This window comes from Muscardinus avellanarius (genome assembly GCF_963383645.1).
Source record: "Muscardinus avellanarius genome assembly, chromosome: 1".
In the NCBI taxonomy this organism is placed as follows: domain Eukaryota; kingdom Metazoa; phylum Chordata; class Mammalia; order Rodentia; family Gliridae; genus Muscardinus; species Muscardinus avellanarius.
In genome coordinates this window covers 179,103,784-179,118,452 of record NC_137786.1, presented here as the reverse complement: position 1 = coordinate 179,118,452, position 14,669 = coordinate 179,103,784, and the positions used below count along the sequence as shown (strand labels likewise).

The 14,669-nt window shown below is 46.2% G+C and overlaps 1 protein-coding gene and 1 pseudogene across 4 annotated transcripts in view; both read left to right on the top strand.

Moving 5' to 3' along the window:
• NUP98 (nucleoporin 98 and 96 precursor) overlaps positions 1-5,901 on the top strand; it is a gene marked incomplete at both ends in the record, with an annotated part of 114,117 nt that extends 108,216 nt beyond the window's left edge. For all 3 annotated transcript variants that reach the window (XM_080699206.1, XM_080699205.1, XM_080699204.1), the window contains 3 exons: positions 1,450-1,604; positions 5,457-5,568; positions 5,684-5,901. In XM_080699206.1, coding sequence (XP_080555332.1) covers positions 1,450-1,604; positions 5,457-5,568; positions 5,684-5,901 — 485 coding nt within the window. The remainder of the gene's footprint in view (positions 1-1,449; positions 1,605-5,456; positions 5,569-5,683) is intronic.
• Positions 5,902-12,336: 6,435 nt separating this feature from the next.
• Positions 12,337-12,733, top strand: LOC308258823 (large ribosomal subunit protein eL30-like; annotated as a pseudogene). Its single transcript has one exon. The product of its transcript is annotated as a large ribosomal subunit protein eL30-like (transcript).
• Positions 12,734-14,669: the final 1,936 nt, after the last annotated feature.

Genomic DNA, 14,669 nt, shown 5'->3' with positions numbered 1-14,669 from the left:
TTTTTTTTTTTTTTTTTTTTTTTTTTTTTTTTTAAACAGGGTCTCTTAAGCCAGCGCAATCCTCCTGTCTCTGCCTCCCAAGCGTGGTGATTACAAGCGTGCACCACCACACCCAGCCTTAAATTTTTTACTTATGGAAAGTGTGTCCAACAACACCAGAAATACATGCTTAGGGACCTGAAGCCAGAAATTCTTCACATTTCTCTTTGGAAAATTGCACGATATCTACATTTTGTTGCTTTGGTTTTGGTACTATAGGTTGAATCCAGGGGCACTATACCACCGACCAACATTCCCAGCTTTTTTGTTTTTTTATTTTGAAACAGGGTTTTTTTCACTAAGTTGCCAGGCTGGCCTCAAACTTGTGATCTTCCTGACTCTCAGCAACTTAGTGAGACCCTGTTTCCAAATAAAGTATAAAATAGTTATGGGAGTATAGCCCAGAGGTAGAAAAGCCCCTGGGTTCTCCCCTTAGTACCACAAAAAATAAAAATAAAAAATAAATAAAAAATTTAAAAAACTTGTGATCCTCCTCTCTCAGTCTCCCAAGTACTAGGGCAACAGGTATGAGCCACCACACACAGCTTCACACTATCTACTTGTTTTTTTCTTTTTGGTTCTGAGGGTGGAACCCAGGGGGCATTCTACCTCTGAACTGCACCCGCAGCCTAATTTCTTTATTTTGAAACAGGGTCTCACTAAGTAGCTGAATTGGGATTACAAGCATGCGCCACCATGCTCAGCTTAGATTTTTATTTTTTGGAACAGAATCTCACTAGGTTGACAAGAGTCTCACTATTTTTTTCCCCCCTTTGATGGTACTGGGAATGGAACCCAGGGGCCTTCTACCTCCGGGCTACACTCCCAGACCTATTTTATATTTTATTTGGAAACAGGGTTTCTTAGCCAGCTAAGGCTGGATTCGAACCTGCGCTATTCTCCTGTCTCAGCCTCCCAAGCGCAGGGATTACAAGCATGTGCCATCATGCCCAGCTGAGTCTCGCTACTTTTTTTTTTTTTTTTTTTTTTTGGTGGTACTAGGGTTCCTGGAAGCCCTTCTACCTCCGGGCTACACTCCCAGACCTATTTTTACATTATTTATTTGGAAACAGGGTCTCTTAAGCCAGCGCGCACTGCTGGTTTCAAACCTGCACGATCCTCCTGTCTCTGCCTCCCAAGCGCGGGGATTACAAGTGTGCGCCACCTCGCCCGGCTCTCACTACTTTTTTAAGGCTGTCCTTGAACCCGAGATCCTTCTGTCTTAGCCTCCCAAACACTGGGACTCCAAGCATGTGTCACCACACCTAGCTCATAGTATCTATTTCTAATTCTCAAGTCTGACCCAACATTATATCTCCTTCCTTCCTGTCTTAGATTTCTTCCAGGTCCTCTGCACTTGGGGGAACCATCCACTTTATTGATATTCTACTCAACATTTTCTTTCTTTAGATGCTATCATTAATGAAAACTACGACTACTTGAAGGGGTTCTTGGAAGACCTAGCGCCTCCAGAGCGCAGCAGCCTAATTCAGGACTGGGAAACATCTGGACTTGTGTACTTGGACTATATTCGAGTCATTGAAATGCTCCACCATATTCAACAGGTACCTGAGTTCTTTAAACCACTACCTCGTTTTCTTTTCCCCTGGCTTTAAGAGACCTCAGAAGTCCTTAGTATGCACTTAATGGAACATTTTTTCTTAGCTCTTTTTGTTGCAATATTGAAGATCAAATCCAGGGCCTCGAGCATGCTATGCAAATGCTCTACCACTCAGCTACACCTCCAACCCTAGTGTACTCTTCAAATCTCAAAGACTTCATTAAAATATTTTTGGTCAATCCATAACGTGGACCTCCATTGCTTGGTTACCACACAGAAACCAAACTCATAAATATAGGACTCAGGTCCCCTTAGAAGCATTTACTTTTATGCCTGCCTTAACTCCTACCAATTCTATCCCATATTGCAACTTTGCCAGCCTGGCCTGCTCACACTAAATTGCTTGTGGTGTTTCCACCAAACTTTTTTTTCTTTTTTTATGGTACTGAGGATTGGAGCCAGGGGCATTCTATCTCTGAGATACACCCCCCAACCCTTTTTTTTTTTAAGCATGGTCTTCTTAATGAGGCTATCCTAAAACCTGCGAACCTCCTGTCTCAGTCTCCCAGTATTGGGATTACAGGTGTTTCACCATGCCCAGCTTATATTCTACTCTTTACCTAACATACTTATCTTCATCCTTAAAAATCTAAATTGCAGCCAGGCATGGTGATACACACCTGTAATCTTAGTACTTGGGAGGGTGGGACAGGAGAAATGCAGGTTCTAGGACAGCCTTAGCAAGTAGTGAGACTCTTATTAACCTATTGAGACCCTGTTTTCAGTCAAAAAGGACTGGGAGTGTAGTTTGGAAATAGAATGCCCTTGGATTCAATCCCCAGTACCACACAAGGAGGAGTGTGGGGTAGGGAGAATCATAATTGCTCTTAGCTCTGCTTTTCCTTGTTTATCTCTCAGATTCATTGCACTTTCTTTCTTACTACCAAAATACTTGGCACATTTTTATACTAGTATACCTGTCAGACTACATTGTATTTATTCACATGTCCAGGATACCACTCGCTCATTTTGGGGTGATCTTTTTTGATGTAACATTACAGGCTGTAGAGTTTAGAGATTAAGAGCTCATGTTCAGAAATCAGGCTGTTGGATTTCATTCATGTCTTTCTTAATCGCTATCTATATAACTTTGAGCATGTTAACTAACCTTTCCTGTCACTCATCTAAAAAAACAAAAAAGTGAAGGGCAGAGTGGAGGCCAGGTGTGGTGGTGCATGCTTGCAATCCCAGTACTTGGGAGGATAAGAAAGGAGGATCACGTTTGCAGGCAGCCTCAAAGTGTTTAGCACAATATCTTACATATACTAAATGTTTGATAATTGTTGTCTATTATTATGTGGGGGGGGTTGCTGGGGAGTACAGGCATGAATCCCCCAAGTACTGGGATTACAAGCATGCACCACCACGCCTGGCTATTTGTTGTTTATTTTTGTCCTCACCAAAGTTCCAGCTCTTAGCACAGTGCCAGGCACATTATGTGTATATTATTTTAGGATGGATTCAGAGCATCTTCCCTAAATAATCATTGAAGAAAGCCCTTTTCTCATTGAACATTGATTAGTTCATTCACACAACCTAGTTATTGAGATCCCAGTGTTTGTCAGGCATTATAAGAGGATTATGGGAATAAATGTAAATAGTGTGTGTTCTGCCATTACCGAAGTATTCATTTGATGGGGGGGTATTTAAAGGTAAACCAGCAATTACTGCAGGATAAGTGTAAGATTAAAGAGTATTGTTGATAAAGCAGTATATAAAAAAACTACCTAACCCAGTCTGAGGGAGTCAAAGTCACAGTGTAGCTAAGAGCTAGATCCATTGTGTGTGTGTGTGTGTGTGTGTGTGTGTGTGTGTGTGTGTGTGTGTGTGGTACTGGGGATAGAACCCAGGGGCATTCTACCTCCAAACTATACCCCCATCCCTATTTTTTAATCTTTATTTTGAAACAGGGCCTCACTAAGTAGCCAAGGCTGTCTCCAAACCAGGATTCTCCTGTCTCAGCCTCCCAAATACTGGGATTACAAACGTGCACACCACCACGGCTGGTTTACATCCACAATTTAAAGAAACACTAATTTTAGTTTAAAACCTCTGCAGTTTTATCTTGTTCTACTCTCCTTGGACTCCACCTTTTACTATGAAAACTTCCTTTTAGTTCCCAACTTACAAGGTTTTACTGTTATTTTTGCCTAGAAATCTTGACCCTTTCCTTTTGGGGCAGGGTGGGGGTTGTGATTTGGCGTATGGGAGTGTGTGGTGCTAGGGATGGAACCCACATGCATTCTATGTCCAGGCAACATCCCCCCTCCAGCCCTTTTTAGTTTTACTTTGAAAGAGGGTCTTGCTGAGTCGCTCAAGCTAGTCTTAAACCTGCAATCCTCCTATCTCAGCCTTCCGAGTCCTGGGATTACAGGTGTGTGCCTCACCACTCTTGATAGTTTTTTCCTTACTATTCAGGTTTCAGCCTGTATATGACCTCCTCAGAGACGCCTCTCCTGACCTCCCAATCTAAAATAGCCATCCAGTTTCTTTCTGCCACATCAGCCTACTTAGCATATGTGTGGCCTGATTCTTTAAGGCTTATTATCTGATAATTTCTTATTATATAAGTTTCATGACAGCAAAGACTCCCATCTTCTCCTGTTTATCATTGTTTAAAATCAATTTAAAGATGACTCTGGCAGATAAAAAGGATAGTTCTGCTATAAACAGTAAATAATAGACTCTGCAAGCTCCCTAAGAGTAGATTAAATGAGAGATACTGTTGGAAGGATGGTGTGATCCATTGGGAGAAGGAAGAGGGAGGTGATGGGAGACTTAAAGTGGTTCATGGCAAGAATGAGAGAGAGGACCTATATGACAGTCATACTTGAGGCAAGTGGGATAAGCTGTGCTGGAAAATATTCACAGTATAAGTAAAATTGAAGCCGGGCGTGGTGGCACACGCTTGTAATCCCCGCACTTGGGAGGCTGAGACAGGAGGATCACACAGGTTCAAAGCCAGCCTCAGCTACTTAGTGAGGCTCTCAGTAACATAGTGAGACCCCGTTTCCAAAAATAGGTCTGGGAGTATAGCCCGGAGGTAGGAAGCCCCTGGGTTCCACTCCCAGTACCACACAAAAAAAAGTAAAATTGATAAAATATAGATATGGGCTGAATGTGGTGGTAATCCCAGTACTTGAGAGGCAGAGATAGGAAGATCACAAGTTCAAGACCAGCCTTGTTAACTTAGACTCTAGCAACCTAGCAAGATCTGTTTAAATTTTTTTTTTTTTTTAAAGGGGACCTGGGGTTGTAGCTTGGACATGGCATGTCCCTGGGTTGAATCTCCAGCACATATGTACATACATATGCTTCTTTGAAAAAGTACTCTGGTTCTAGAATGGGAGGAAATTTGATACAGACAGGTTGATACTGACAGTATTTTAAGATATTTCAAGAGATATAGTGGTGATGTGAGAGTTAGATCAGTGGTCATGGGAAAGAGGATGGAAGATTGAGTATATTAGGCTAGAGATAAAGATTTAGGAATTTTAAGACATTGATCATAATTAGAGCCGTGGGAGTAGTAGATCATAACACAGGAGGAGAATGTATAGGGTAAAAAGAGGGCCCTGTGGTGTTTTAGAAATGGTTGTGAAGTTGGAGGCAGAAGACCTAAATGAAGTGCTAGTTTGGGCCCCACCTCTTACTACATATGTGCTCTGAAGAAGCCATACCATCTCAGCTGGGTGTTGTGGCACACACCTATAATCCTGGTACTTGGGAGGCTAAGACAGGAGGATCACAGGTTCGAGGCCAGATTGAACTGATTGGTTTTTCTGCATTTCTGTAGGTGGATTGCTCAGGTTATGAACTAGAGCAGTTACACACCAAAGTGACTTCACTGTGCAACCGGATAGAGCAGATCCAGTGTTACAATGCCAAGGATCGCCTGGCTCAGTCAGGTAGGCCTATAGCCTCTCCCTCCTCCCTGCTGACTAGTATGTTCCACCCCACCAATCCCAGTTTCCACTTCTCACCAGCGCCATCCTCATTGCTTACTCCACTTTTTCTCTCTAGACATGGCCAAACGTGTAGCCAACTTGCTGCGGGTGGTACTGAGCCTGCAGCATGCCCCGGACACAACCTCCGATTCAGCGCCAGACCCTCAGCGAGTCCCTCTGCGCCTGTTGGCTCCCCATATTGGCCGGCTCCCCATGCCTGAGGACTATGCCTTGGAGGAACTTCGCAGCCTCACTCAATCCTATCTGCGAGAACTGACGGTTGGGAGCCAGTGAGCCCCAGGCTCTTGCCACCACACTCACATGCTCATTCACACTCACCACACAGCGGGCCCCGGCGTTGTTTTGATTGCCACTGTTTGCCATTCTCTGAGTCTGCTATGGAATCCACTCTCCCTCCCTGCTGCTCCACGCAGCATCCTCCAGTTGTTCAGGGCTTCTCTTAATACTGATTATAGTATAAGGGCTTCTGGAACCAAATGAAGGAGACCAGGCTCCTTTTACCATTCTCAAGACCATTCAATTTTTTTTTTCTTTTCAAAAAATGGTCAATAAAGCTCTTTTGGCAGAATCCCCCAAAGAACCAGGGAATTTTTTTCCACTGTCCACAGTCTGGATCTTGCAAGCCTCCATGCCAACTTACTACCCTACTTCTACTCCCGCCCCTTTATTCTTAGACTTTCTGAAAGGGGTGAGACAGGTGATGGGACAAAAGTGCTGATCTAGGACTGCCCTTCCTTCACAGATGAATACCCACAGAAGGAAGGGGAATTTGTCTCTGAAGTAGAATGGTGAGCACTGAATTTTGGAGACAAAAGAGGGTTTGGCTGAGAAGACAGAACAGGGTCTTTCTGACACTGAGGGTAGACAGGAGTGCCTGCCACCGAGGGAACAATCACCAAAGCCTACTTTGTTCCTGCCTTGAATGTTCCATGGCTACCAAACCTCCTGTCCTCCTATAAGCAGCAGTCCTTGGTCACATGTCACATGTCTCTGGGAAGCTCCCAGAACTTAGTTTGGTCCCTGATTATCACTTGTCCACTTGAGACCTCAGTCTGGGTTTGCCTGGAGAGTTTGGATAAAAATGGTAGGTTTGGGGTGGCCCTCTTTAACCCTTCCCATTCTAGCCCCAAAGCATTGCCCACCTTTCATTTACTCTCCCAGAAGATAAAACTCACTAAAGTGGGCAAGAAGCTAGACTTCAGGGCAGGCAGAGGGACTTCACTGCATTGCTGCCAGCTGCGGGGAGCCCAGGACTGGCCTATGGCAGTGGTGTTAGAACTGTCATAGACAACATGGCCACCCTGGGTCTTTTATGCATGAAGATTATGTAAAGGTTTTTATTAAATATATATATATATAAATAAATGATCTAGATTATTTTCTTTCTGAAGCTACTTTCTTAAAAAAATAAATAAATGTTTATAGCATTCTTGGTATTGGCTTTCCCTTTGTATTTTTGAGCCTTCTTGCACTGAGGATCTTTTTGGTAGTCTTGTTTGATTTAGCGTGTTTTTTAGAATTTGTGGTCTAAATGGAGATAGGCCATGGATTAAAAGAAAAATTTGGTGTTAAACTGAGATACAGACTAGCCCAAAGGATAGATTTATAGGGGCAAATTTAGGAGAAAGAGAGTTATTGATTAATACTGATTGGTACACATAGTTTTATTCACAAAGATTCCTAGTTAGGGTCCTTAAATTGCCCATCATTCAAAGCCTACTTGCAGCTGGGCATGGTGGCACATACCTCCAATCACAGTACTTGGGAAGCTGAGACAGGAAGATCACAAGTTTGAGCCAACCTCAGCAATTTAGCAAGACTCCATTTCCAAATAAAAATTAAAATAGGGCTAGGTGTGTAGCTCAGAGATAGAATGCCCTGGTTTCAATCCCTGGCACTATAAAGTAAATATAAAAATTAAAAATGGGATGGGGGTATAGTTCAGAGATAGAATGCCTCTGGGTTCAATCCCCAATACCACAAAAAGAAAAGAAAAAAGTAAGAAAAAAAAAAGCCTTCAAAATCATTTATAGTTTACTTTTTTGGTGCCAGGGCTTCATACATGCCAAGCACATGCTGTACCACTGAGCTATACTGTAGCCTTAAACCTTCCATTTACTTATCTTTTTTTTTTTTTTTTTTTTTTTGTGGTACTGGGAGTGGAACCCAGAGGCTTTCTACCTCCGGGCTATACTCCCAGACCTATTTTTTATTTTATTTGGAAACAAATAAAATAAACAAATAAACTAAGTTGCCGAGAGCCTCACTAAGTAGCTGAGGCTGGCTTCGAACCTGTGCGATCCTCCTGTCTCAGCCTCCCAAGCGCAGAGATTACAAGCACACGCCACCATGCCCGCCAACTTATCTACTTATTTTTGTGGTACTGAACTCAGGGGCATTCTGCTTCTCAGCTATACCCCAACCCTTTCTATGTTCTGTTTTTTGTTTTTTTGCTGTACTGGGGATGGAACCCAGGGGCATTCTACATCTGAGCTACACCCCCAGCCTTATTTTATTCTATATTTTGAAATAGGATCTCACTGAGTTGCAAACGGCCTAAGTAGCTGAGGCTGGTTGCAAACCGGATTTTCCTGTCTCAGCCCCCCAGATGCTGAGATTACAAGCATGCGCCACCACACCCAGCTCATATTGTGTTTTGTTTTGTTTTGTTTTTTGCGTTACTGGGGATGGAACCCAGGAGTATTATACCTCCAAGATACACCCCCAGCCCTAGTTTTTTAAATTATTTATTTATTTGTGTGGGTGTGTGGTACTGGGGATCCCAGGGGCATTCTACCTCTGAGTGACACCCCCAGCCCTGATTTTTTTTTTTTTATTCTTTATTTTTGAAACGGTCTCACTGAGTTGCAAGGGGCCTCACTAAGTAGTTGAGACTGTCCTCGAATCGTGATCTTCCAGTCTCTGTTTCCTGAATGCTGGGATTACAAGTGTGCGCCACCACACCTCTATGTTCTGTTATTTTGTTTTGTTTTGCAGTACTAGTGGTTGAACCCAGGGGCAATCTGCTTCTGAGCTACACCCCCAGCCCTTTTTTTTTAATTTTTTATTTTGAAACAGTCTCACTAAGTTGCTGAGGCTGGCCGCGAACCTGCAATCCTGTGTCAGTGCCTCAAATACTGGGATTACGAGCATGCGCCACTACACTGGCTATGTTCTGTTTTTTATTTTGTGTCTTTGTTTTTGTTTTCTTTTTGTGGTACTGAGAATGGAACCAGGGGCCTTCCACTACCTCCAGGCTACACCCCCAGACCTATCTTATATTTTATTTGGAAACAAGGTCTCATTAAGATTCTAAGGTAGGTGAGGCTGGCTTCGAACCTGTGCGATCCTCCTGTCTCAGCCTCCCAAGTACTGGGATTATAGGTGCACACACACCACAGTGTCTGAATAACTCCAGGGATTCTGCAGAATGGATGGGGCTGCCACCCCTGCTCTGTAGAGCCACCACTTCCACCTGGAGGGGAGCATTGGTTTGATACCTGACCTGATGCTCTGGGTCCCTCGAGGAGAGCTGCAGGGATAAAGGAGCCTCTAAAGTGCAGAGCTGGGAGCACAGGCCCAGGCCACTCACACTTAAGCCCTGGTCTTCCTACATCCTGACTCCAGGTCCCTGGACTCTCCAGCTGGAGAGTCCCACCATGGGCCTTGCACCATGCTTGGTGCCGCATTACAGAATTTGAATAATTTAGATCTCAAAAGCCTGAGGTGTCAGGTTCAGTTGCTCTGTTCCCAAGGGCACAGGCAAACCAACCCCTGGATTAAGCTAATAAACAGCAGAGTAAGAGGGCCACTGTCCTGGGGCTGACAGTCCCGGCCCCTGTTCTGAGAGGTTGCCAGGCTCACCTAGAGCCCAGGCGCAGAGGTGAAGCTGGGGAGCGGAGGACGGCACTCACGAGGCTGAAGAGAAGGTAGAGAAGGGGTGTAAGAGGAAGACCCGAGCGAGACACCCGGAAGGTTCCAGAGAAGACGACGGGAGGCAGTGAGAGGGAGGTGCAGGGGCTTAGAAGGGGCTAGAGGCTGAGACCAGAAGGCGAACGAGGAACGAGCAGCAGAGGAGACAGTGGACATCGCAGGGCAGGTAGGAGCAGGAAGGGTGGCCACCAAAAGGGCCCCAGACCCGGAGTAGAGGCAGACTCGCCAGAGACCTCAGTCTTCCTCACCTCCAGGCTTGGTCTGTGTCACCGTGCCTGATGCTGTGCTAGGCCTGGACTAGCACCCGGCCCACTTCTGGCTGCTGGACAATCATGGGGCCCCCAAGCAGCCGCTTGTGCCCGGGCCTCCTGCTCCTGCTCCAGCTCCTGCTCCAGCTCCCTGCAGGTAGGAAGCCGGTGGGCTGCCCTGGCCGTCTCTGCTGTGATTCCCGTGCTCCCACACTGCTCCCCACATGGTCTGTCTCTCTCCAGTGGATGTGTGGGGACAAGCTCTCCATCTGGGGAGCGTGGAGAAGAGGGGTGCTGAGGGAGAGAGACTTGCCTGACTGGGGTGGGAAGCTTCCAGAGGTGGAGCTGGAAAAGTCAGGCCTTGGGTGCCAGGCCAAAGCTGTGTCCTGCAGCCATAGGGAGCCCTGAAAGGTCTGAGCAGGTACTGGCCTGGTCAGATTTGCAAGTTCAAAAGCTTGATGTACTGCGCCAGGTGTGGTAGCGCACGCTTGTAATCCCCGCACTTGGGAGGCAGAGACAGGAGGATCGCGCAGGTTCGAAGCCAGCCGTGCTGGCGTAAGAGACCCTGTTTCAAAAATATAAAATAGGTCTGGGAGTGTAGGAAGGGCTTCCAGGAACCCCAGTACCACCAAAAGAAAGAAAGAAAAAGAAAGAAAAAGGTGATGTACTGTAAATGTGGAGGGTGGTAGGCAAAGGTGGGCTGGAGGCAGGGCGCAGTGTGGAGGCCACTGGTGCTCTGGTCCAAGCCAGGGAGGAAGGCTGAGCTAGGAGGAGAGGGTGGATTCAGGACATGTCGGCAGGATTAGGAGACTGAGTGGACACATGGGGAGGAGGAAGAATAAAGGAAAGATGATTCACAGGTTTTCTTGAGGACACTAGGGTGCCATTTGCTGAGATGGCGAACACAGGATTATGAGGAGGTGTCAGAGGTGGGAGTGTAGCTTAGTGATAGGGCTCATCCTTAGCATGCACCAGGCCTGGGCTCGATCACCAGCACACACAAAAAAGCAAGTTTCAGAGGGTGGGCAGGAGGTAGTTTATATTTTGGACCTGTAGAGTTTAAGAGGTTCTGGAGAAGACAGGAGAACCACAGGTTCAAGGCCAGCCTCAGTAATTTAGTAAGACCCTGTTTCAAAATTTAATAAAATAGGGCTTGTTGTGGCTTAGAGGTGGAAATCCTATGGGTTCGATCCCCAGTACCACAAAAAAAAAAAAAAAAAAAAAATCCAAGTGTGGTGAAGCACAGTACTTGGGAAGCTGAGCTAGGAGGAGCACAGGTTCAAGGCCAGCGTCATCAATTTTGCAAGATCTTTAGCAACTGAGCTAGACCCTGTTTCAAAAGCAAATAAGACTGGGGGTAGAGCTCAGTGGTAGGATGTCCTTAGGTTCAATCCAGTACCAAAAAATGAAAGCAAACTCAGGAGTGGATTGTGGTTTATACAAGTCTGGGACTGAGGGGAAGAGGAAGAGGATTCTGAGTACACTTTAGGTTGAGGGCTGAGGAAAATGTGTGTCATAAAAACCTAGCATGTGCTGGTTGTGTGTGCCTGTAATCTTAGGACTTGGGAGGCTGAGACAGGAGGATCACGCAGGTTCGAAGCCAGCCTCAGCTGGTTTAAGAGACCCTATTTCCAAATAAAATATAAAATAGGCCTGGAGCCGGGCGTGGTGGCACACACTTGTAATCCCAGCATTTAGGAGGCTGAGTCCTGGAGGATCGCCATTCGCGGACAGCCTCGCTACTTAGTGAGGCCCTCTGCAACTCAGTGAGACCCGGTTTCAAAATAAAGAATAAAAAATAGGGAAGGGGGTATAGCTCGGAGGTCAAATGCCCCTGGGTTCCATCCCCAGACCCCAAAATTAAATAAATAAAAATAAAAAATAAAATAAAATAGGTCTGGGAGTGTAACCCGGAGGTAGAAGGCCCCTGGGTTCCACTCCCAGTACCACCAAAAAAAAAAAAAAAAAAAAAAAAAATTCAAGCTCAAAGTGGGGTGTGGTGGTGCACACTTGTAATCCCCGCGCTTGGGAGATGGAGACAGGAGGATCGCGCCAGTTCGTAGCCAGCCACGCTGGTTTAAGAGACCCTGTTTCAAAAATATAAAATAGGTCTGGGATTGTAGCCCAGAGGTAGAAGGGCTTTCAGGAACCCCAGTACCACACACACACACACACACACACACACACATATTCACACATATAAAATTCAAGCTCAGCCTGGACAACTTATGAGACCCTGTCTCAAAATTTGAAAAAAATAAAATGGGGAGGGTGTGCTGGGGTATAGCTCAGTGGTAGCACACTTGTCTAGCATGCAAGAGGTTCTGGATTTGATCCCCAAAAGAAATCCTACATCAGGCCTTGTGGCAGGTGCCTGATTCCCAGTACTTGGGAGGCTGAGACAGGAGAGTGGCAGGTTTGAGGCCAGCCTGAGCAACTTAGTGAGACCCTGTTTTAAAATAAAATAGGACCTTCCTTTCTCATTTCCCGGCCATCTTGGTGGCTGCTTGTGGTTGGGGGCCGTCCCATGCCTAAGGCCGCAAAGAGGACGAAAAAGTTCCTGGAGTCAATCAACTCCAGGCTCCAGCTTGTTATGAGAAGTGGCAAGTACATGCTGGGGTACACGCAGACTCTGAAGATGACCAGACAGGGCAAAGTGAAATTGGTCATCCTCGCCAGCAACTGCCCGGCTCTAAGGAAATCTGAAATAGAATACTATGCCATGTTGGCCAAAACAGGTGTTCATCACTACAATGGCAATAATATAAAATTGGGCACAGCTTGCGGAAAATACTAGAGTGTGCACACTGGCTGTCATTGATCCAGGTGATTCTGATATCATTAGGAGCATGCCAGAACAGACTGGTGAAAAGTACACCATGCAACATTTTTCTTTAATAAAACTTGCCAGAGCTTGTTTTTAAAAAAAAAATAAATAGCTGGGCGTGGTGGCGCACACTTGTAATCCCCGCGCTTGGGAGGCGGGGACAGGAGGATCATGCAAGTTTTAAGCCAGCCTTGCTGGCGTAGAGACCGTTTCTAAATAAAAATATAAAAATGGTTCTGGGAGTATAGTCCAGAGGTAGAAGGGTTTCCAGGAACCCCAATACCACCAAAAAAAAAAAAAAAAAAAAAAAAAAGCCGGACGTGGTGGGGCACACTTGTAATCCCCGCGCTTGGGAGCCGGAGACAGGACAACCGTGCAGGTTTGAAGCCAGCCGCACTGGCTTAAGAGACCCTGTTTCCAAATAAAAAATATAAAAATAGGTCTAGGAGTGTAGACCGGAGGTAGAAGGGTTTCCAGGAACCCCAGTACCACCTAAATAAATAAATAAATAAATAAATATAATTAATTAATTAATTAAGTATGCAAGTGTAACTCAGAGGTACAATGCCTCTGGGTTCAATTCCCAGTACCACAAAAAAGTAAACACCAGGCGTGGTGGCACACGCTTGTAATCCCAGCACTCCGAAGGCTGAGACCAGAGGATTATGGTTCGCAGACAGCCTCAGCTACTTAGTGAGACCCTCTGCAACTTAGTGAGACCCTGTTTCAAACTAAAGAATTAAAAAATAGGACAAGGGGTGTAGCTTCAAGGTTGAATGCCCCTGGGTTCTATCCCCAGACCCACACACACACACAAAAAAAAAAAAAAAAAGGAAAAGAAAATAAGGCTATCGGTCAGAAATAGAACATCCCTGCGTTCTATCACCAGGTAAAAATAAATAAAATAAAAAGAAAGGAAAAATACTAGTGTGTTTTTGGAAGAGAGAATACTGGGCACGGTGCACACACCTGTAGTCAGCTACTCAGGAGGCCAAGGCAGGAGGGTCACTGGAGCCCAGGAATTTGAGAACATGAGCAATACAGCGAGATCCCTTCTGAAAGCAAACCAGCAAAGCAGCTGCAGAGGAGGGAACATGGCCTATATCAGAATATTTGGGAAAACCAACTCTCATGCAGATGGAGGAAAGGAAAGGTTCCAGAAACTGGAGGACGGGGTGATAGGCTTCACAATGCCTGGGTGAAAATTTGGACTCCTGGGGCCTATCTGGGTCCTTCCAGACTCTGGAGCAGAGAAGGCTGAATCCGGGACCTAAGGAAGGGACGGGTGGGGAAGAAGTCCGTATTGCCCAGGACACAGGCTGCGGCTTTCCCTCATTCATCCCTGGAGGCAGGCCAGGGAGGACCTAGAGCCACAGCGAGAGGGCAGAGGACACACATCAGGAGGCCGTTCCCCTGCTGGAGCAGGTGACAGGACTCCAGCCGGGGTGGAGGATGGGGCAGAGGCCCCCCGACCAGTCATGGATGACAGCCCTGCTGACTGCTCCTGCAGCGTGCTTGGGAGCCGAGGGCAGGCTGGCTCACAAGCTGTTCCGGGACCTCTTCACCAACTACACCAGCGCCCTGAGACCCGTGGCGGACACAGACCAGGCTCTGAACGTGACGCTAGATGTGACGCTGTCCCAGATCATCGACATGGTGCGTTGTGTGGTGGGACACTGTGGGGTGTGACCTGGAGCCCTGTCAAGGGAGGGAGGAGGAGAGACCGGGATTATTCTCTCCACAGTTCTTTGGCTGTGTTTAATTAATGACAGCGACAGGCAGTAAGTACTGGGTGCCCACTGTGTGCCCCAAACTTTGCACACTTGAACTCATTGAATCCCTGCTAAGCAAGAATCCCTATGCTTGCTGAGGAAAGTGTGGCCCAGACACGAGAAGCAGCTGCCAGGTGAGAGGGCACAGTCAGGCCCGGGAGGGGACTAGAGCGTATGGGCAAGTCCCATTCGTGGGTGCTGAGCAGAGCCCTGCAGATGAGTGTGCAAAAAGGGGTCAGGGTGTGCACATACAGCCTTCCA